This window comes from Brachyistius frenatus, unplaced genomic scaffold, assembly GCF_029030835.1.
Source record: "Brachyistius frenatus isolate BFR_SWC_R1_liver_20210118 unplaced genomic scaffold, ASM2903083v1 Contig_18, whole genome shotgun sequence".
NCBI classification, from domain to species: domain Eukaryota; kingdom Metazoa; phylum Chordata; class Actinopteri; family Embiotocidae; genus Brachyistius; species Brachyistius frenatus.
This window is the reverse complement of record NW_027210617.1, coordinates 630,765-654,181: the sequence shown is the minus strand read 5'-3', so window position 1 is coordinate 654,181 and position 23,417 is coordinate 630,765. Positions and strand designations below refer to the sequence as shown.

The following is a 23,417-nucleotide window of genomic DNA, read 5'->3' as shown; positions in this document are numbered from 1 at the left end:
CACATACACACGTTTGTAACAATCTAACTTGCATTCTTCAGATATAAAACAATTGAAAATACTTAATTTGTTTATGTATTTATTCCTGATTACCCCATCTTAATTGTACTGCACACCATAATGTGTCTAGCTGTTGTTTTCTGCATTCAATTCCTCACAGCCATAAATTCAGTGTGAGCTTGAGTCTATCAACTGTAACTATGTTAGTATATTTTTATTTTCCATTAATTGGAGTTTTGCGCTTTTTAAGTGCACTACGCCCCTGTCAATATGCCAGTCATGGTGCTCTGCCGCTCCCGCCTTTGGCACCACTGGCTAACTATAAAGTACTGACATGTGCATTGAGCCAACAAATCTGTCTGTCTTCTAAGAAGGAAGTAGCTTTAAATGCATGACGTGGAGCTGAGCAAATGATGAGTGAATGACGAGGAGTGAAGCATTATTTCCGGCCACAATATCGATACGAACAAAGCAATGCACTGCTGATCCGCTGCTATTTTAGGATACATGGAAGGTAATCAGGAGTTCAATACAATACCTAATCGTCTTGCATCTTCTACTGAGGCTTAAACTTGGAAGCTATTTGCTCCAAATTAGGGCTTTCCACACAGTAACCATAGGCTAGAGAGAGCCTTGCACTATATATATATACTCTGTGTGTGTGTGTGTGTGTGTGTGTGTGTGTGTGTGTGTGTGTGTGTGTGTGTGTGTGTGTGTGTGTGTGTGTGTGTGTGTGTGTGTGTGTGTGTGTGTGTGTCCCCGCTGTGTTTGTATTCTGTGTAGACACTGTGTAAGTACTTTGCCTCCATTTTTTTTGTTTTTTTTTGTTTCCAGCCAGGAAGTATGAAAGTGGAGAATATCTTAACATCACTGGCATCACAAGGGACCAGGCTGGAGACTACGAATGCAGCGCTTTAAATGACATCGCCTCTCCTGACACCAAAACAGTAAAAGTCACAGTCAACTGTAAGTATATCTCTCTCTTCTTCCTTTTTTTCTTGCACACTGGTCGTGCAGACACATGAAAGACACTGGGGCAGCCTGCAGTGATACCAGTGTCATGTCCCTGATGGTGCACTTCAAGAAAGTACACCTTCTAGAAGTTTGAAAAAGTAGGAGAGCTTCTGCTTGAAGTTTCTTAATATTTAATGCGAGAATTCCCTTTTTGTCTGTGCATGTAGGTGATTAATTCACACCAAGGAAAGGTCTGACTGTTCTAAGCACTATTCCATTATGCAGGTAATGAGTCTTTCAAAAGTGTGAGGAGACAGTAATGAGGAGCCAGAGCATTAATGAATGATACCGGGCTTTAGCTGTCGTGGTCACATGGAAATCACCACACGTAAGTAGGAGCAGGAACGGGTGCTTGACAATTATTGCCATTCCCTCTCTTTTTAAAAGTGCTGCTTTACTTCACTGTTATTCATGGGGGTCTCTGCTCGATGCCCCGTGCTAAATCTCACTTTTGGCAAAGCTTACCAAGCGGTCGGCTACAGAGATGGAAAGGAGGAGGACGGGTGAAAGAAAAAAAGGTTCCCCCAGGCCCAGTAACCTAATAACATCCTGGAAACTAATCATGCAAGTTTTCTAATTCAAGTTTTGAAAAATTAAGTTATTTCATTTCATACACAGTTTGGACAATTTGATTTCTTTTTTCCGACGACTGTGAATCCAATAATGCACGTATTCTATTTCCTCCTCTCTGTTTTAAGACGGCGGCCTTCACTTTGTTATCAAACCAAGTCCTGTGGCCATTATTTCTGTGTAATGCCTGGCTCTAATGAGCTGGGCCTGAGTGGAGTTTTAGAGGCCAGTTATTTATAGCGTCACCGAGACATGGGTTCAAGGATGAAAAGTGCCTGACTAACTGGCAGTGTCTTTATGTTACAGAACAAAGGAGATATTCTTTATGATTGATAAGCCATGTCATAGCCAGACGCTGAGATTTAAAGTGAGACAGCAGGGGGTATGTGGGGTTAGTATCCAAACAGAGCGAATTGATTAGGGAGACTTTCCTTTGCTGTCGGACAAAGTCACCACAGCTTGAGCACCGGAGCGATTCTCAGAGTGGGAGTCTGCTGTAGTTGGTCAAGTGTTGAGGCGGTTATCTGAAGCTGACAGAGCTACATAGCTGTTCCTGTCATTGACCGGTTTCTCATTCTTTTTTATTGATCTGTACCACAGAGAAGAACTGTCCAGATATTTTTCATGACTCCTTTAAGGTTGTTTTAGACACTGATTTATGAAAAACATTTATGGTTTCTATTTCATTTGATATTTTAAATTCCGTTGCTTTACTTCAAAAATCTATTACAAAAGAGGTAAATGTGTAGGCCATAAACTTTCTCACATTAAATCTGCATTTTAGACTGAAAACTTAGGTTGTGTGTCACTCGATCTTACAGATTCCCCCTGAACGCCTCACATGCAGATCGTTGGTTGACACTAACATTTATCAATGTTCCCTAAACACCGCACATGTAGATTGTCAGTCGACACTAGAATTTACCGTTGTTCCTCAAACACCTCGCATGCATACTATCTGTAGTTGCTACAATTTGTCACCACTCGGTTACTGCAGTGCATGCAAACTCAGACTGATGTGTAGCCCAGACATTTTTTTTGAAATAGTTCTAATATAAGATTAATCTCAGGTAAAAGCAGGTGATTTGATGTGCCTGCCGAGGTGTTCGTCGACCCAGGCTGGCTGAGCGAGTACAGCCTACGTATAGGGAAACACCGAAGACAGTGAAAAAGCATAATGGCATTTGTGTGTGTTTGTTCACGCCAAGCTCTTCCTGTCCGCGAGACTCGTGTCCACTACAGACACGCGAGTTGAACTGTCTCATGTCTGGAGGCTCCAGGCCAATGAGGAGCTGCCTTGTCTGTGCGTTTACACTGCAGATGCCTTCAAACTGTATAGAATACACCACAGCCACTGTTTTCAACCGAGGAGTGTTGCTGCTTCCTACGCGGACGTAGGGAACCCCTCTTTCTTATTGCAGCCTTCTATGTTTCTTGTTTGGCCTTTATTTTGGATTACAGGTCGGAGGCTAAGGTGAGCTAAGAACGCATCTTTCCCACGTTTGTTCCAGCAAATCACGATGCATTTTAGCGTTCTTGTGTCTTGAAAACAACATGATGTAAAAACACGCTGACCTTGCAGCCTCTCATCAACATGCTCTGCATCAACTTGTAACCCTCTATAACAGGGGTGGGCAAACTTTTTGGCTCAGGGGCCACATTGACTTTTAAAATTTGACAGACGGGCCGGGCCAGCACCAGATGCATACATATCAAACATAAACCTAAAAAAGGCATTACAGTGTTAATACTTACATTCACTTTTAGTGGGAACAGTGTTGTTGATCACCCTTCTTTGCCAGCGCATCGAAGTCTGGTGTTAGTTTTGTCATGGCAATTCTCAGAACAGATCTGAGGTGTTCATCACTCAACTGGGATCTGTGAGGTGCTTTGTTGGTGTTCATCACACCAAAAGTCTGTTCACACACGTACGTAGAGCCAAACAACACCAGCATCCTCTGTGACATCTTCTGGATGTTTGGAAATTTGGCTGCACTTAATGAAGCATAAAACTCATCCAGTTTAAGAGAATTGAACTTCTCCTTTAAGACAGTGTCACATTGGAGATCAATCAGTTCCAACTGCAACTCCTGTGGCGCCGTTTCAGGGTCTCGTGTGAAGGGACACGAGACCAGCTGAAGTGACTTGTCAATTTTTCAAAAATCAGAGAACCGATGGCAGAATCCTCCGTGCAGGTTGTCCAGTGATTTCCTGTATTTTTTCACGTCGAGGGGCGCCTTTCAGCGTAGCCAGCGTGGGGAAATGAGCGAATGACTTGTTTGACATTTGCTTTGAGAATAAAGCTGGCTTGGTTTTGAAGGCTCTGACGTTTGTGTACATTTCATGGACAAACTGGTCTTTCCCTTGTAGCTTAACGTTCGGCTCATTCATGTGTGTCAGTATGTCCACAGCAAAAGATAAATCACAAAGACAATCTGTGTCACTCAGCTCAGGAAAATCGTCAGCTTTCTCAAGTAGCTCCAAAAATGAGATAATCTCCTGTTTGAGCTCCCAACACTCGTTGACATACTTTCCCCAAACTTAACCAGCGGACGTTGGAGTGGTGAAGCAAGTCCTGGTGATCGGCGTCAGTTTCTTCAAGAAACTTAATAAACTGACGACGGTGAAGTCCCCTCGCTCCAATAAAGTTAACCACTTCTACAACTGGCTTCACTACGTGGTCGAGCTGCAGGACGGATTTACACAGTGTAAGAAAATGACCTCCTGCTCAGGGTTGTCCCCTTTCACCCTCTCCTGGATTCTTTTGAGCAACCCGACGTTATTTTCCAGTCAAATTTGGCGATCCGTCTGTGGTAACGTTGGGCGAGCGTGCTCCGAGGTAGCTGGAGCCTCTCGATGACCCCCGACACGCCGTCATACAAGTCCTCTCCCCGCGTTTTCCCCTTCAGGGATTCCACGGCCAAAAACTCCTCCGTTATCTCAAAATTGTCATTAATCCCTCTGATAAAAATTAAAAGCTGAGCGGTGTCCTTTATGTCATTACTTTCGTCCAGTGCCAAGAAATATAATGTAAATGACTCCGCTTTTTTGTTTAGCTTGCTAGCCAAGTATTCGTCAATCAGCTCAACACGGCGAGTCACCGTCCTGCGTGATGAGCTCATGTTTTCTAATTTGTTCTTGCTCTCAGGACACAAGACACCTGCTGTCTCTACCACGCACTCTTTGAGAAACTCCCCTTCGGAGAAAGGCTCGCTGGTCTTTGCTAATTTGAATGCCAGCAAATAACTTGCCTTCGTGCTTGATTCTTGGATGGCAGTTTGTCGGATAAAGGTGTTTTGCTGATCCTGCAAACTAGCTGCCGACCTCCGAGCGGTCGCCGTCCGTTCCTGCGTTGAGTGGTTGTTCGCGCAATTAGCATGCTTGGTGGAAAAGTGACGGCTGATGTTGTATTCCTTTAAAACCGCAACGATTTCTTGGCAAATAAGACACACGGCCTTCAACCGGACTTCAGTGAAAAAATATTTAGTCGTTCGTTCCTTATTAAACACTCGGCACTCGCTGTCGACTTTTCTTTTCTTTGGCCCGTTCATTGTTGCAGATGTGTTCAGAGCAGCAGCAGAGTAACGACAGAGAGCAGCCCGGCCTCCGCAAAATCAAGTCAATGTATGAATGCCAATGTATGAGTGATACAATGTATCCACCTGGTGGACCGCCAGGTATTACAGGACAAGGTCAAATGAATGCAGTCATAATTATGATATGATTTGATTTGGGCAATTCTGTACCAATCTTCGGCGGGCCGGATTAAAAAGACCAACGGGCCGGATGTGGCCCGCGGGCCGTAGTTTGCCCACCCCTGCTCTATAACATAACGGCCAGTTTGTTGGGTAGTGTTATCACCAGCAGCAGCAGCAGGAGGCCGAGTAAATACTTTGAAATTAGATTTTAAGAGTTGATGTCAGTTGAAAAGCATTATCTCCAGAGTGCTTCCTTTCAGGAATTTAGTAACATCCTTGTGTGAGGTCGATGATAATAATTGTTTTGAAATAATCCAACTGGATTTAAAAGGACATTGCGGATCCGAGAGGAACAAGAAATATTCCAATCCATAAGGTAGCATGTGATTCTTAGATTTATGAGATTACTATCTTTAAAGATTGAGATGCTGTACATGGAGTAGTGAGAGATGCAACCTCTCTTTCAGCAGGGCTGTGACACATTTTCATTCAAAGTTGGTCTGCAGTCATTTTCTTAGCCGAGGTGATAGGTGTGTCTGCCCACACTATTCATCTGTGACTCTACCCTTTAAGTCATAAATATTTCATCCTTCCTGACGTGCTGTTTGAGCTATGGCCAACATGTAGGGTAGCTTCACAGAGTCACACTTTTCTGGCCTCACAAGCACATTGCACATGAAAGGTCCTGTGTTTTATTGCAGCTGTTTAGCATTCAAAGTGCAGCGCAACTATAAGACCCGCGTAAACAAAATGTCGCTGACATTAAAAGAAGCACAGCGTTGGTTGCTGGCACCTTCAAATGGCAACAAAATGTAGCAGTTTAAAAAGAATCTTCAATACATTGTGCTGTGTAGCTTTAAATAGTCCGTGTCAGTTTTTAAAGCTTTTTGTCAATATATTTTTGTATGTTTGTATTGCTCATCAAAGTTGCCTCATCGCTCTACTTCCTACACGGGAACTGGTGACACATGTGCCTATTTCCAAAGATAAGGGAGCAGAATAAATGAATTAAAGTTGTCCATTGGAGCGACTGATACGACCACAGCAGGCAGAGCTGCAGCCAGCTGGTGACCACTCTTTGCTGCCTTTTGGCACGACTCTCGCTCTGTGAAGTATAAAGAGAAGCATGTGGATCGTATCCCAATCTACTGTATCATTCATGCTCCACTGTAGCACATCAGGCCATATTCACCAGGCACCCAGGAGCGTGGGGCACTGATGAGGGCTGAGTGCACCAAATTCTGAATCAAGATAAAGACGACGGCTGAAGTGGAAACTCAAACAAGCGATGATAATTACACTGCAAGAGACAAGTAATTAGCTTTGTTAAAAATATTACCCTGTATGGACACAAGCCCATACAGCTGTTTTATACTCTGCTCAAAGATTCAGCCTCTCAGTTATGTAAAGGTTCTCCTGGGAGATTGTGGCGGTGTCAGTGAACAACATGAAACGTGCTATTTAAAAGATTTGTACGTGGTTAACTGTTTTAAAATACCACACGATGTAATGACACAGTGTGATTCGTTTCCTCTCATATTTCATACAAAATCCAGGTATCAGTGGATTTATGTTAAATTATGTAACTGGCCACCATGGTGTGTATTGACTTATTTACAGTATCTGCATTGATCCCCCATTGTTCTTGCTAATAGCAGTTCAATTAGATTAAGTCATAAACATCAATCAATCACGTACACTATTTCTCGTTTATTGTTCTAATAGGACAGCATAGGATTGAGTGGCACTGACATTTCACGGGTTAACAGTCTAATTAAATACATGTCCAAACAATTTCTTTCAAAACAATGTCCTTTTTTTATGCTAAATTGACCCCTGGGCTAATTGCAGATTAAAGCCACTAATTAAAATAAGCAAACCAAAGTAATGAAAATAAAATTAAGCTCTTGCATATTTGCGGTTTTAATAACACCCGGCCACTGAGCCTGTCTATGATATGGGTTGGAGGCAGAAGGTTTGAGGGGTTGCAAGTATTAAGTCCAGTACACATAACCTCAGCCTGAATTTCTCGAAAGGCTACTAATCAGATAGCATTAATTCAATTACTGGCCTGAGTGGGCTTCTCGCCTTTATATTTGTTGTGATAAATGAATGACAACTGAATACGTTTATCAGCTAAACCTGAATGATGGCAGCCATCCAGAAGGTCGAGCAAGAATCAGATGGGCTGTAAAACCCCACTTGGAGAAAAGGATATTTCAGCTGTGATTTTACCTGATGAAATTTGATCTCCGACCTACTTTTCAAATTTACATATTCATCTTCCCTGCAGGTGGGTGCCGTTATTGGCTGAAATCCTCACTGCACAGTGTGACTCAAAGCATAAATATCACATCTCGGTAGCTGAGTCGAAGGATGAATGAGAAGGAAACTACCGCAGAAAACCTCCGCCCGAGATAAAAAGCCTGCGTTTGATTCATTAATGAAGCCACCTTGTTGCAGAATGAAGGCGTCCATCACTACACGACAGATAAAACAATAACACCACTCGTTTTCTTTTTCAAGATGAGAAATCAAAAGGTGTCTGACCTTGCTTTGAAGTTTAGGAAGCTGCCTCCCCCCGGAGAGAGATGTCTGCTCGTCTTACTGAATGACTGAGACGAGCGAGTTTGAACACCACCGTGTTGCAAGATGGGATTTGACAGTTTGCGCAAACTTTAGTCACACGTGGAGGAAACTCAGACAGCCAACTGTCTTGTTGTGCTACATTTTATTTGCTCGTCACCGTTTCAGATGCCTCAGCTGAAGATTTTTGAAACCATAGCAGATGTTTTGATCGTCTCAATCCGTCCACGTAGTAAACACAAAGCTGGCACAAGTCAATTTGCGGGAAATAAATGTGTAAAGAGGACAGATTAGTTGATGCCATGTTAACACCCTACACGTTTGAATTATTGATGTGTAGTTAGGAAACCCTGGCTTTTAGGCATATCCGTCTCTCTTTTATTTATGTTGGTGGAAACTATTTTTATCTCAGGTCATTGGTTATGTAAGAGCTACATTTATGGGACTATTCACACTTGCTCTTTGGAACACACCTGGAAGTTTAATTTGTTGGTGCTGACACACAAACATTAATCTTTGTTTCTAGTTTTTTTTTATATATCCATACCAGGAGAGTGTGTAAGATTGTGTCCCTTCCTGTCCTGATTTAGGCTACAGGTTTGAACCGATGCAGGCATCTCTCCCTCCTCAACATCACTTGTTTTCCTTCATGGTAAGGTTTCACTTGCTTCACTGAGGGAAACTGTGTCCTGTGTGCTACTTTGCCAGCCATTTGTACGCCTCCTTCCTCCTCTAGCACCCTGCAGCTGTGAATTCTGCTCACATATTCACCATGACTGTGTGTATTAAAAGGAAGAACCCCTCACTTTTTTTTTTTTTTACCCTTACAGTAAATGGCCAACAAAACTGCGACAATTTTTGTATTAATTATGAGCACGCACATTAGAACGTCTGAAAGCAATTATATCTATGGTATTGATAGATTTCTGGACATAATTGAAATTCCGGAGCATACTGGGAATACTTTCAATTCTTCCCATCACCTTCTCTTCTGTTTGCCCCTACCCTGCCTTCCCCTTTAATATCCCAGTCATCCGGGCCTGTTTGGAATTCAGACCCAGCCCTAGTAGATACACCCACAACATGCTCCTCTGACTCTGCTGACAGAGTTGTTCTGGGAAGTCATGACCATCTCAGATAAATAAGAGGCTAAACCTGTTTACTTGTAGTCAGGAGACACATCTTCATGACCACCGAATATTACAATGTCAAGTACTGACAACAAAGTAAACAACTATTAGTGGAGTGTCGGCATGTTTGAAGAGTATTAGTGGTTTTCTCTAACAAATCATTATACACTATAACAGCTGCGTAGCTGTACACGGCATTTACATTCCACAACGCATGCCCTAAATATTGTGTGTGTGCGTGTACGTGCGCGCGTCTGACTACAGAATGTGTGTGTCCAGATCAGGCTCGGTGCAGTGGGGGATTGCAAGGTTGGATCAAACGTAGAATAAATGTTCATTCCACAGTTCAATGAAATGTAGTATTGGGAGTATTTTAAAATCAGGCACAACGTCTCCGTTTGTCGACACTTTGCCATATCCATTGAAATACTGTGGCTTACCATTCAAAAGAGGAGGCTTCCTAGAATTGGATTCTGATCCAACCCTAAGTAGAGTTAAAGCCAGTACCCTCAAGCTGTTTGGATGTAAATCCATCTCCCTACATCTCTCCAAAGCTCTCGTCTTGATTGCTATTTGGATTCCTTGGTGCATGAGGGGCATGAATAAATGAGCGGAATCTTGATCTTCTGCAGAGTATATGGTCTGACTCGTACCACTTCAGCGTGGATTGACACACAGCATCTTTGTTTTTTTAGCTTGGTCTGCAATTTTGAGGACTCGTCTAAATAAGTCATCATGACGACAAAAGGTAAATTCCTTTAGTATCTCAGCCTTACATGAAAACGGTTTATAACATGAATGTTATGCATGTTTACACGGTTGGAAATAACTTACTGAACTCTACTGCAGCAATAGATTAATGATATTTCTATATGTCCCAACTGTACCATTGTCTTCATGGAAACACCCCACCAGCTCGGGTGCATTTAGGAAGATAAGTGGGGATTTGTGTACCTTGAACCATTTAGTGTTAAACACAGACAATAGACTGACTCCCTGAAGCGGTGGACCCACACAGTCCTGCGCACTAAGCCGGTTATTTATATGCCTTGCATTGTATAAAAGGAAGGAACACAATGTTCCCTAGCTGTTCTGAATGGAAATCTTAATGAATTAATAAATCTTGGCAGTAGAACCATTCCTGAGTGACAAAAAAGCAGGACAATGAAGCCCACAGATGGCAGTGGGGAACAGAGTCTCTGTGTGTAAGCTGACAAGTCATGCACTGATGAGTCCATTTCTTAATTGCAATGAAAACTCATTTTCAAATCTGGCTGAAGAGGTAGGGTTATTAATTGATCTTTTAATTAAAAAGCCTGCCTTCTCGGGGTTCTCTTGGCAAACAATAGTATGTAGCTAAATAAATTGTATTCAGTCTTGAAGCACACCAATTAATCATCAATAGTCACACAAAGATTCCTTAGGGCAATGACTTGGTGAAGCCCTGTACATTAAGGTGTGATGCTCTCTGAGCACACCCTGTCAATTCATATCAGATGGAGAGAAGGTCAGACTTTTTATTTATCTTTACCATTGTTGTGTTTGTAGTGACATTTGGAGACACCATCTTTGTTTTGATGACAAGCTCTGCATAATGCAGATGTAATGGAAGTCGCCTTGTGATCGACCCACAACTGGCCATTTGTCACCCGGCAGGGTCTTATAGTGCTCATTTTTCTGCCATGCCTGTGCTATTCCTGGACCCAACCCCTCACCCCCATCTGCTGGAGTCACCATGACTCCAGGCATGATTTACAGCACCACCACAGCATTCTCTAGACACTAAATTACCTGGATTATTGGGCCTTCATGATGTTTAGTGCACTACTTTGCATTACTCTCCAAATCCTAATGGTGTATTGCACAATATATGATGATATAAGACATGCCAGCAAGTTGAAATTGGAATTATTGGATTGGACTGGATTTTATGGCTGTGATCTGTCTTAACAGATCCCAATGCCAAGATCCAAATTGGAAGGACTTGATATTATTGATATGCATATACAATTATAGCATTTTGTGCCACTTACAATTTTATGTGGGGTATTTTTCTCTATTCCAAAACGTTGCTACAGTTGAATAACTTTAGTGGTGAAAAGGACAATTACGCGGGCCCACTGCTTTTTAAATCTGCTCATGTGCAGAAAAGAAACTGTTGGGTGAACTTTTACAAGACTCACCCTGAAGATAAGATAGTGATAGGAGAAAATCCTAGTTACCTCTCTTCAGTTACAGCACCTGGGAAGTATAGCTTGCAGTGTTCATAGTCTAAGTTGATCAGCAAAATAATATTATATAATACTAGGGTTGGGATGTCTACCAAATTGGCATTTGATGATTTCAACAATAAACCATCATGATTTATCTTTTTCTCAGTTCTCATTGTGCAATATTAGTAAATTCTTGACACATTATGTTTAAAAAAATGAACATAATTATTAAAAAAATACAATTCAAACAGTGTCCTACTTCATCCTCCACAGCTGGTTGACAAATGTTTACTTCCCCTGGGAAGCTACATTCACAGTTTGTACTGCTCACCCAGCTCAGCTCCGATCAGCACACACATCTCTGTCCACACTGATAGCAGCCAGACCACCAATGTCATTCCACTAGTTTACTGTTTACCAATTAGCCATTAGCCAGCACACTGCAGCTAAACAGCAGTATCCAATACTGTCAAAGACCGCCCACAGAACAAAGTCCTGTCTCTACAACACAACTGCCCGCAAAACTTTCTGTCTTTAACTTGCAGTCACCAACACAAGTTTGTTTACACTGTCTTACCCTCCCACAGATGGCTCAGCTACTTTCAGAAGTAATGCTACGAATAGATTATATTCATCAATTAACTTTATACAAAGTGCAGTAAGCAGAAAGAGTGTCAATCATTTGTCTGAGCAGCCATTGCTTTTATAACAGCACCCATTATTTTTCACTGTACATGGCTTACACATTGTTCCTGGTATGTAGCAGTGTTTATGGCTCTGGCTGTATGTTTTGGATCATTGTCGCACTGCAGAATGAATTTGTGACTGATCAGACACCTCCTTGATGGTATTGTGTAATGGATAAACACCTGAAGTGCCAAACACCTTGAGCGGTGCTGTATATTTCTTTATCCCTCTGTTATCTATGTCCAATTTCGCTTGCCAGGATTGTAACCAACTTCTGATAGAGAACAGCGACACAAATTAAGCACAAATAGGAAATCCTTTGAGTCTAATGAAATAAGCATATTGTTCATTTTGACAAATAGCTGATCCAGTTGGTAAGAAATAAAAAAGCAACACATTAAAATGATCCAAAAAGGTGATATGACAGCTAAGTGAAAGGAGTAAATCTAGGGAGATGAAGTACCAGTGTTTTGTGTTCCCAGTTTTACCAGAAAGACACGGGCTCTATGTGTGAGGTTTCTAGTATTGACACACCTGCCTGCGCCACCATGTCCACTGTCCCAGTAACTGTAGAGCATGACAGCCAGGTCACCCTGGTGCTTTCAGAGGCTTCAGATAATCAATGGCCCCGCACAATGACACCAATGGAGGATTACGAGGATTCACTAAGCCTCTGTCGGTCGGCGTACTGCATTGATTTTGTCATACTTGTTATTGGCTTATATTTCTGTGCTGCAGAGCACTGTTGCATTTTTCTCTCCTTGCTCCCTTCCTTTTCTTTAAGTATTGTACAGCTTCTCTTGTCGAATGCTAACCACTCTGATGTTACTTTGTCACAAGCTTTAGCAAGACTTTTCAGTCGCTGCAGTTTGTTGATGCTCTTTTGCAAAAGATGCTGTTAGGTTCTGTAAGTTTTGGTGAACTGTCTCCAGAGTAATGTTCAAGTCAAGTCTGTTATTGCAATGTCTGCCTCTTAAAGTATCATACATACAGGAGAACAATCTTGTTTCACCAAGGACATCAGAACACAAATAATGCACACTACTGTCAAAGTTATAAAGTAAGTAGTTGAAGAAAAACATACCAGTTTCTGATGCTGCTTGTGTTTAAATATGTAAACAAATTTGGCACAATTGAGGAAGTTTAAACAGATGTGAAGTTTCTAAATCATAAAATTGTTACTACTTCGAGTTTGGATATTTCGTTAAACACAAGGGTACGTACACCCAGAGCACACAGACATGCACAGCATGCACCGCCATCCAGTCAAGGTCTACTAATACCCCCCCAGCATGTTATCCAACATTTCATACAGTGATAAATGAACAGGAAAAGCGAAGACATCGCTTGATTCACCATCTCAAGTCCTTCGGATTATTCAGCCGAGCAATAGAACGAGGAAATAACGGTATAATTGGCACACACACGCAAGGACAGAAAGTCAACACACACTAGTCATATGAATGTGCTTATTAGGATACAGAAGAAGGTTGGTGGAAGGGCATCCATCATCACAAAGCAGACTGTCACCTCACTGTGCAATTCTTACATGATCATACAAATCGTACAAATTCTCACATGTATCTTTTTCACCTTGCACAGATCTGTTAAATTCCACCTCATCTATCTATGTTGATTCTCACAGGTTGGCAGACAGACTGTTCATCCTCCAAACCCATACTGTACTCTCTTCATTAAAGCCAAACCCAGCTAAAAGATGTTTGCCATAACAAAGCATGTTGCTAAATCCACGTATCAAAAATACTGGTCCAAACTATCTTGCGCTGCAGGAATAGACCATTCAGTGTCCATTGGATTAATTTGCCATTGTTTGCAGTTTGGAAATCTGATGCCAGTTAGTACCTCAGGGTTGTGTTTGGACGCTGCAGCTGTCCGTACTGAGGTCGTCCATTAGGAACATCTCCAAATGCAATTGGAAGTAAAGGTTTGCAGGCACTTGGCCAGGCCCTTCCACTGGATACAGGCTACAGCTCTGACTGACGGGTCATTCTTAAAAGGCTCATTGTCAGGAATATAAATAGTCCCCATTTCACTTTCAAACGCAGCGAGGCAATTTACTGTTTGGTGCAGAACTCACCCCGGGTATGTGAGCTTTTTCATTGTATCATATGCTTTTAATCAGAAACCATATGAATGACAAAGTCATTTTGTTTGTATTGTATGTCAAATGGCTGCGCATCTGCTCGGGTGTTCAGAACAGTTTTATTGTTTGTTAGGCTTTGGCGAGTCAAGCCAAGTTTACACAATACACAATGTCAGATTGAGCTCTGTGTTATTATGATTGGGTCTCCTGCTTCCTTGACTCTGTTGTTTAATGGAGAAACCGGGAATCAGTGCCAGTGGGTCCAAACCGCATTCAGTTCTATGAGGATCGGAGCAATTTACAGCTCGTCCTCAGTCTCTTCCGGAGCACCACCACAATTTAATAATAAAGGATGTCCAATAGTTACAAAAATAAGAGAACATTTCACAATAGTGCAGTCCATCTGTTTTTGTCCAACCACAAGCAGTAGTCAACAAAATACCATAAGTCTAGAAAACATCATTACATTAATTTATTTTATGGCTGTGTTACTTTAAGCAGGGTAAATACTTGAAGCACAGAGGGACCGGGTTGCTTTAGAACCCGTCCATATATAAAGCTGCCTTCGTGACACTGGCAAAGAGATTTACACCACATTGGAGCACATGAATGGAGCCTCATTTCGCATTCGCAGAACCTGCCCCTGCCATTGAGTCTTTGAACTTCCATTAAGCCATGTATCACTCAGTGCAATTCATTTCATTTTCCTAACACTGAGGATGGGTGCCCTCTCCCCTCCCTAGCTCCCCCTCTGTAGACTCAGTGTTGCGTTTACACTATGTAACGTGCACAGGGACTATAATGTCGGATGTTGTGAAGTTCAACAACACTCCTACACCTGTGCTCTGCGTCTGGCTATCACTTAAACATTCTTCTGAACAATAGCAACTGATGCTGCTGATAGCTCAGAACTTTTCTCACAACTGGCATGTGCTAATATTTATTCTGTTTGTTTTCTCCAGTTGCCCCATCTATCCATGAGATGAAGAGCCATGGAGTTGGTCTGGGACGCACAGCTCTGCTCAGGTGCGAGGCTGCTGCTGTGCCTTCCCCAACATTCGAGTGGTACAAGGGTGAGAAAAGGTGAGCCCAATTTGATTGTTTGAACTCTTTGGTCACCAAATGTTTGTAGCCTTATCCCAGATATCTCCTGGATGTGGCTGCACTGTCTCAGCTCAATCATGGTTACAATGGAGTTTTTGTTGTTGTTTTTTTTTAGAAGTAGGGTGTCTGTTTACAAATATTTTCAAATATTGTTTGCTTTGATTGTTTTTTATTATTTTGAAAAAGCCTTGTCTGCTTATTTATGATAAATTAGGTAACATACTTTTTATGCGTTCTTTATTTTAATGGCTTAGTGTAGTAAAGCTGTCTTATATAAATTTTGAACTTTCTGAATTCCTTCCACTGCTTCAGACTTTTTAGACGTGTCAAACAAGGGGAAAAAAAACTAGTTTACTGTCTGGATGTGAAGGTGAACTCAACACTAGAGGTGCATTATTAGATATTAAATCCAGGTCAACTGTCAACAAACATTTCATTAAAACAAATGTATGGCTATCTCAAGTGAATTTCACACTTCGGAGATATGAAGAGGCCCAGCAAAAACACACCACGATAGTAGAGAAAAGAGTTATATGTGAGCCCTTAAGTTACGACGGGCGATCAAAAACTTCCAAGACTGCTCCTGTTGCAATTGTACGGAGAACAGGTTATGGAGTACCTGTGTTACACATGTTTTTGTTACTACTGATATTCACACATTTGTGATTTCACCATGGACCTTTCTGTCAAACTCAGGAAATCAGCAACAGAGACTCTAAAAATGCTTCAGAAAGCCTACAACAAAGAAGCAATGAGTCGGATGAGGTGTTTTGCGTGGCGTTCGCATTTCAAGAGGGGCAGAATGTCTTTGTCCAAGATTGAAGGAGTTGCATCCAGTCAGGGGGACAACCAGGTGGGGGTCTGAGAGAAACACTGTGAACAAAAGACCTGAAATGCAGTGCCATGGCAAATGGGTGTTTCAAAATAAAATAAAAGCACCTGCATGTTGACATGACACATTGAAAGTGCATCATTTGAATCCTCACCCTTACTCTCTGGATTTGGCTTCCTGCAACTTCTCTTTCCAAAATTAAAGTTTGAGCTGAAGGGTCGTCACAGTTTTTACACTGTGGAAAAGATCCAGTGCAAATCACAGGTGATGCTTAAAGAGCTAACAGAACGGGACTCCCAGGGAGCTTACCAAGAATGGCAGCAGTGCTGGGAGCAGTGCATCGCAGCACAAGAGGACTACTTTGAAGGGTATGGTTGCCACACTTAAATCAGGTAGTGTTTTTGGTCGTTATAGGTGCAGTCTCTGAACCTTTTGATTGAACCTCGTAATTGTCCAGTGACGACACAGCATGGTAGAATGGCAGCTGATTGTCGCTGGCAGTAACTGGCGCAACTTGGCCGCATCCAGTAAATCCACCAATATAAATTTGAATGTCGCCTACATGTCTTGTCACACTGGGCAAGTCAAGGAAGAGCCATGAAGTTAAAACAGTGCTTAGAAAGCACTGCATATTGTGTTTAAGACTGATGGAATTTGATTTGTCCTGATAAACCACAATATAACCCAACGGTACAGACCTTTTTCATGAATAGGGCTCAGATGGTAGAGCAGGCTGCCCACTAATGGGAAGGTTGGTGATTCGATCCGCGGCTCCTCCTGTCCACATAAGTGTCTTTGAGCAGGACACTAAATCCCAAGCTGCTCCCGATGGCGTACCATCGTTGTGTGAATGTACTCCTGATGGCGAGCACCTTGCATGGCAGCTCGGTCTCATTCGTGTGTGTGTGTGTGTGTGTGAACGGGTGAATGGAAAACAGTGTAAAAGTGCTTTGAGACCGATAAAGTGCGATACAAGTGCAGACCATTTACCATTCCACACCAGACATTTGAGCTCATCATAGCAGAAATGTGTAATCAATGACTTTATTACATTTAGGTGGGATAATTTCAAGGTCCTTGTATTGTGCATGCTGCTTCACTCTCTTTGCTACCAGGACATTTGATGGAACTGAGCCATCATTATCTTAACGTGTTTCACATGTCCTTTTCCTGCTATGACCACTCAACATGCCTTGGGGGGAAAAAAAGAGGTCTGACGGAAGCTCATGTAGAGTAAACAACTGCTAATTATCATTATTAAATACTGTTTCACTGGGTTCCACAGAAAAGTCCAAACATCAAATGTGTTTCAAGTTGTGCTTTAAACTCAAATGTTCATGCTGACATTTGGCAGTAATGGTTATCAGGTCTCACCTTTGCGCGATAGAAAAAGCATTGTTTGCTTTTTTTTATCCCATTCATCCGGCCTCAAAAGAGAGCACACAAAAATGCCCCGGCAAGAGTCATTTGTGCCTTGTCCTCATCTTGCATCCTAATAAAATGTTTGCTGGTAACGGACTTAAATCATTCGCGACACATACATCAATCAGTCTAGATTCAAGTGTCAGTTCTTGAATTTAAAAACCAAATTGCCTCCATTACCCATCATTTACCCACTCCTGGTGAGCACAATTTCAATCATCAACTCACACTGTGCTAATTGTAATTATGGGGTGGATTCAATTTATTCAAATTGCTAAGGAGGCAAGTTGGCATGATTCTAGTCTTTGCTTAATTCAAGGACTTGTTTTTTCTGTGACTTCTTACATGGCTAAGTGGTGATTTCTTCATTTACTCCTAATTACGAACAGGACATTAGTATGAGGACTCATATGGCTGTATGTGTAGCCTCTGTACAACATTAACACAGACTTTTTTTTGTACTGCTTATATACCGCGCATGAAAGCCACTTCTCTTTTTGGCTCTGTATTGATGCAGCCATAATATTTGTGCAGCTCTCCAACAAGTTCGTCTCTATTGGAAGAAGGTGACAGTTCTCTCAAGGAAATCTCACTCTTTATTTGTCACCGCTTTCACTCTTGACTGGAAGTGGCTGAGGGTTTATGTGTGTGTATGGCGGGGTGGGGAGGTTTCTTTCACCATGAGGGGAGCGTGGACTAGTCTGATGTATAACTAGTGTAGTGGCGAGACACACGCCGAGATTATCAGTGAATGTTCAGCTAACATTTGCAGAAGTCGCCGTGGGAGCGGGAACAACAGATTTGCGGATATTTGCTGGCCATAAGGTCATACAGTGTTTCAGCTCAGCACGCCTCTCCGAGCAAGTCGAGCCAAGCTCCAGACCATGAGGGGCCACAGCAAGGCCAAGATGGAAACATGTCTCCTCTCTGGAGGTTTTAGTGGTTTACAATGCCAGATATGAAACTGAACTGGTGACGACAACCACAGAGATGAAAAAAAACTGAGCTATCTACAGTGATCCCACAATTAGGATGCACAGCTTATGCTTTTACAGAGCCAATTTTAATCTCTACATGCTGTTAAAGATCATCACAACCACCAAAGTAAACAATTAAACATTTGTCAATTTCTCGGCACAGATGCCAGGCACAACTGGAATAGGATTTATCATAATCCCCCTGCACCTGCAGCAAAACGATGAACAACATGTCAAGTGGCACCCAGCTGGTTCACCTCTGGGTCGTTCCTCTCTCGTCTCAGTCTTTCAAAGCATCTCTCCGACGCAGACGCAACAGACCGATGGATAAATAGATCTGTTGAAGAGGCTGATGAAGTACCGTACAATCTGAAGATCCTCTAAAGATGACAAACATTTGCACCATGCTTGACTCGTGCCACTTGCTCCTGACACGTTGTGTGTAGGTGAGAAATCAAAGCTTAAATTGTGGTGACTCTGCTCTCTTTTCAGGATTATCAAGGGTCAGGGCATCGACATCAAGAGCCTCAGCTCCAGATCAGTCCTCACAGTGACCAACATGACTGAGGATCGTTACGGGAACTACACATGTGTCGCCACCAACAAGCTTGGGACGACTAATGCCAGTGTGCCTCTCATTCGTAAGTTGTCATTCTACCTGCTTGTGGCTAACTGGAATGGTGAAGAGTCAGCGGGCTGAAACAGTGTTGTGTATGTCAGTGTGTGTGTGTGTGTGTGTGTGTGTGTGTGTGTGTGTGTGTGTGTGTGTGTGTGTGTGTGTGTGTGTGTGTGTGTGTGTGTGTGTGTGTGTGTGTGTGTGTGTGTGTGTGTGGAGGGGGGGGATACCCTCACCATTGTTTTCATTTCTGCTGGAGCATTCTGGCTGTAGGATAAAAGCCAAAGTTTAACCCAGCGCTGCAACTGGGTGGCAACATATATTACCAGGAGAAGTGTTTTCTTATTTCCTGGTCATCAGTTTTGTGAAACAATTATGTACTGTGGTTGCAAAGTCTGTGTGTGTGTGTGTGTGTGTGTGTGTGTGTGTGTGTGTGTGTGTGTGTGTGTGTGTGTGTGTGTGTGTGTGTGTGTGTGTGTGTGTGTGTGTGTGTGTGTGTGTGTGTGTGTGTGTGTGTGTGTCTGCTTTTAAAGTCTACATCTGCATGTGTAGTGCATAAAAACACCACCTGATAAATAATTTTAGGTTTCAGGCAACAGCATCACAATAGCAAAGGCAGCTGCACAGGTCAGTTATAAGTTGAATGCCAAGTGGGGGTATGGCTCAGATTTTAAAGCGGTCTAAGTGTCAGCCCCTTAATAGCTTTCAAAGCCCATAATGCATCTGTCTGAGTTCCAAAGAGGCCCAAAAAAAATCAGAGGCCAATCTTCTGGTGCATTAGTGACGGAATGCACAATTATTATTATGATCACAAATGCGTTTTCACATAAATTAAGGCTGTGATAGAAAAACAAAATATTTGCAAACACCACAAACTTGGACTGCAAAAGTGTTCACAAAACAGGTGCAGACATCCCTTCAGACACCCCGGTTCAGTCCTGCAGGAAGTCACATAGCAGATCCACAAGTTTCAAGGCTTATCAGATGGCAAAACACTACACAGCAGGTATTTTGTAGTGCAAGGTAAACAGCATAGATGTTACAGAGCGAACAACGAGGAGCTTGCTTGCTTCGATATGATTGGCCATGCAGTGACGTACAAATGATGAATTATTATATTGTTATCCAACAATTTTACTTGGAAAATCGTGTTTTTTTTTTTTTTTTCATGCTGGCCTTTTCTGCATTGCATTAATATCGCATATATGTGTGCTATTGTTTGCCTAAACACACCCTTAGACCTTCTCAGTAAAGACTGGTGTCTCTGTATGTCTTAGAGGAGGCACGAAGAAGGCTGCCTTATTCCCTTCGACCAACAGTAGTGTCAGCCTGCCTCTGTCCGTCTACTGTTTTCATGAAGGTTCGCTCAACCACTCTGAAAGACAGACCAATCAATGACCAGTGGGGTTGGCTATGTCCGATGACATTGAAGGGATGCATTTGTTTTGATATGTAGTTCCAACAACGGTGGCGGTAGAGCTAGATGAAGCAACACAAACAGTTACTAGAAAATACTGAGGAATTGAAGCCAGACCAAGAACAGTGCCTCTATTTTTTTTTTTTAAAGTTTGCAGTGGTCCTCTACCAACATGACATTGCACTCTGATCACATTGGGGGAGGGTCTTGTGTACAGCTTGGTGAGTTTCGTCGCACAACATACGTCATATGATGGTCAGTGCCGATTCGATAAAGGCTGTTCCAGTAGTTTAAAAATGAACCTATGTCCATTAGGATGCAACTGGAAACTATAACCAATGGAGCATGGACCCAAGTATTCTCACAGTGAATGTGGGTTTGGTACACAGACTGAATATAAAAGTGGACGTAGCTTCCGGCTCTGAAGAATGAGGGCGATGCGGAAGTGCATTCAATTGCAAAACCACCAAGTGCCGCCAGAGGTTGGCTCCAAAAGGCCTCCGGCTCCATAGACTCCCATTCAACTAGTCTCATGAAATTCTCAGTCAATAAAAAAAAAAAAATTCTGGGGGGTCTGTTTGATTGACAGGCCTGTGGTGCAGTCAGGTTACGGCTATCGGTGGGTCAGATCGAGTCAGATCCACCGCTCGCTGCCCCCATTTTGCCCAAATATGGTCCAAACTGCTTGAGACCAGCAAGATGGCGCCGGCCAAATTCCGAACTCGAGGCTTCATAACGGCCGTTCGCAAACCAATGGGTGACGTCACTGCTGGTTACCGCTTGGTTTGGTAGTACCAAGCTATCGTAGAGTAGGAAAATCAGTCAGAAAAACTGCAATGCAATAAGAACTAAACATTGTGGAAAATAAAGGAAGAGAAGTCTGCAAAAATGGATAAAACATCTACGACACAGCCCAACCAAACACTGTACATATTAGTTACAAAGCTAGTAATTATGGGATCTGCATTTCAGAAAAAGCGTAATAACAAAGCTACCACGCAAAGACGGGTAACAGTGCACGGAGGTCAGAACAACGAAGAAAGGTTGTGTGGTTTAATAAATAAATTATTTCACTGTTTTCAGATGAGTTTCAAAGTAGTAAAATGTTGTCAACTGTTTAAAAGCGCAGGAGTAGTAGATCTGTTCTATAAACTATAGGCAGCCATCTTATTTTAGTTATTGGGTCCACTGACTGAAGTTGACGCCGGCAAGGCAGACATGCTCTAACCAGGGTGAGTCATCTGTCTATTATAGGGCTAACTGGTGATTTCAGTGGCTGATTGAAATTCTTCATTGATCATTAAAGTATAATTGGTCCATTATGTCTGGGATGCTCCAAACACACATACCAAAAAGGATAAAAGTGCCTTAAAAATGCCCCAAGGCTTTTTGCCACTGTAGTGTTTAACAGCCAAGGTCTGTCAGCTGGTTAATGACCAAGTAATGCAAGGCATATCTCTTCTGTGGTGCACTGGGTTATATCATAATTTTCTGATATTTCCAGAAAATAAATCCTCTATACTCGGCTTTACAGCAATTCCAGAGTGGTTTGATGACTCCACTCACTGGACATACACATTTTTAAACCTCTATGGGGAGAGGCTCTCAACCACTGACAGAACAAGACACTTCTTTCATGAAGTATGTCTACATACTTCCACGAACTTGTTCACGAGCACTCCACTTGTTCTGAATCCAACATTGTACTTTTCTGGGGAGTGGAGGCTTTTAGTTTGTTTGTCCCCCTGCTGTACCTGCCAAACAGCCGGGGTGGGTGGGTGGGGGGAAGCAGTGATGTCAAAGGGCTAGGGAACATAACGCTCAGTGTTTTAGAGTGAGGATGGGTGAAAACATTCAATTTAATGTATTCACTGATAAAATATGAACAGGTGAATTAAATTATTCACTAGTTTGCGCGGCACTCTCTGATGATAACATTGTCCCTAGCAGGCCAGAGATTCTGAATACAAAAAGATATTTCTGTAGAGTTGGCAATTGTCAAAGGAGTACTCCACTCTCCTGTTTGTGTATGCACAAAGAACATCAAAGGCTCGTCTCAGATTCTCAAATGGATGATCTTAATGTGACACTAGGAGGCCTCAAAGGCAAAGCAGCAAAGAAACCCTCAGAATAGACAGAGGAGGCAGCTTCCTGAGCTGCCACCCCCAACTTCTCACTCCCTTCCATTCCTTCCCTTTATCTCTTTGTCTGTCTGATTCTCTTATCTCGTTCTCTTACTCTCTCAATCTTTTTTTCCCCTCCTTTCTCTCCCCTTGTCGCTCATTCTTCCTCTCAATCATTCTCTTTCTCTCGCATGCACAGACTGCCTTGCCCCTCCCTTTCTCTCTCTCATGATCTCCACTAATGGAAGAGAGGCCAATTCTGCTGTCGCTCTTAATGAGAAATGGCAAGCAGTCGCTGCAGCGCACCTCGCCGCTACACTGACGCAAATAACCAAACCCAGAGGTTAGATTTCACCGTGGGTGACTTTGGATTGCTATTTTAGACCCAGTCGATAGCTATTGATGAGCAAGATGTGAAGGGGGAAAGGGGCATGCATATTTGATAGAGCATCATACATTGAGGTGAATTTTAAGTAGCAACACAGTGCGGGTGGTTTGTGATGAGGGAACGGAGCATTTATGTACATGTACATTAGTTTCTGTTGTTCCCATTACACTTTGCGGTTCAGAAGCAGGGCGTGAACTGATAAAGTCAAGTAAGGGTTATGCCGATTTTTTTTAAAAAGGCACCAGGGAGAAAGAAGATCAAATACAAAGCAAAATACAATGCATGTTTCACTAGTTTTTTGTCAAGACTCTCAAGTTGAAAGGTCCTTATCCTTTAGCGGTGTAAATCCTTTTTGTCTGAACCTAACAAAGTCACTTTAAATCAGTCCAGGAAAAGGCTTGCCATTACCGCTGATGAGATGAACTGTGACTCTGCACAGACCATACTCACAGCGAAAGTAAATACATTTGCCTTCAATTCAGAGCAGTCACTGGAAGAGAGCTAGTTTGGTTTCTGTTTCAGATCAAATATGGATG

The 23,417-nt window shown here is 42.4% G+C and overlaps 1 protein-coding gene across 2 annotated transcripts in view; it reads left to right on the top strand.

The window, feature by feature from the left end:
* negr1 (neuronal growth regulator 1) overlaps positions 1–23,417 on the top strand; it is a 142,483-nt gene that overhangs the window by 79,595 nt on the left and 39,471 nt on the right. For both annotated transcript variants that reach the window (XM_069694677.1, XM_069694676.1), the window contains exons 4-6: positions 835–966; positions 14,965–15,085; positions 18,830–18,978. In XM_069694677.1, the coding sequence (XP_069550778.1) occupies positions 835–966; positions 14,965–15,085; positions 18,830–18,978 (402 nt within the window). The remainder of the gene's footprint in view (positions 1–834; positions 967–14,964; positions 15,086–18,829; positions 18,979–23,417) is intronic.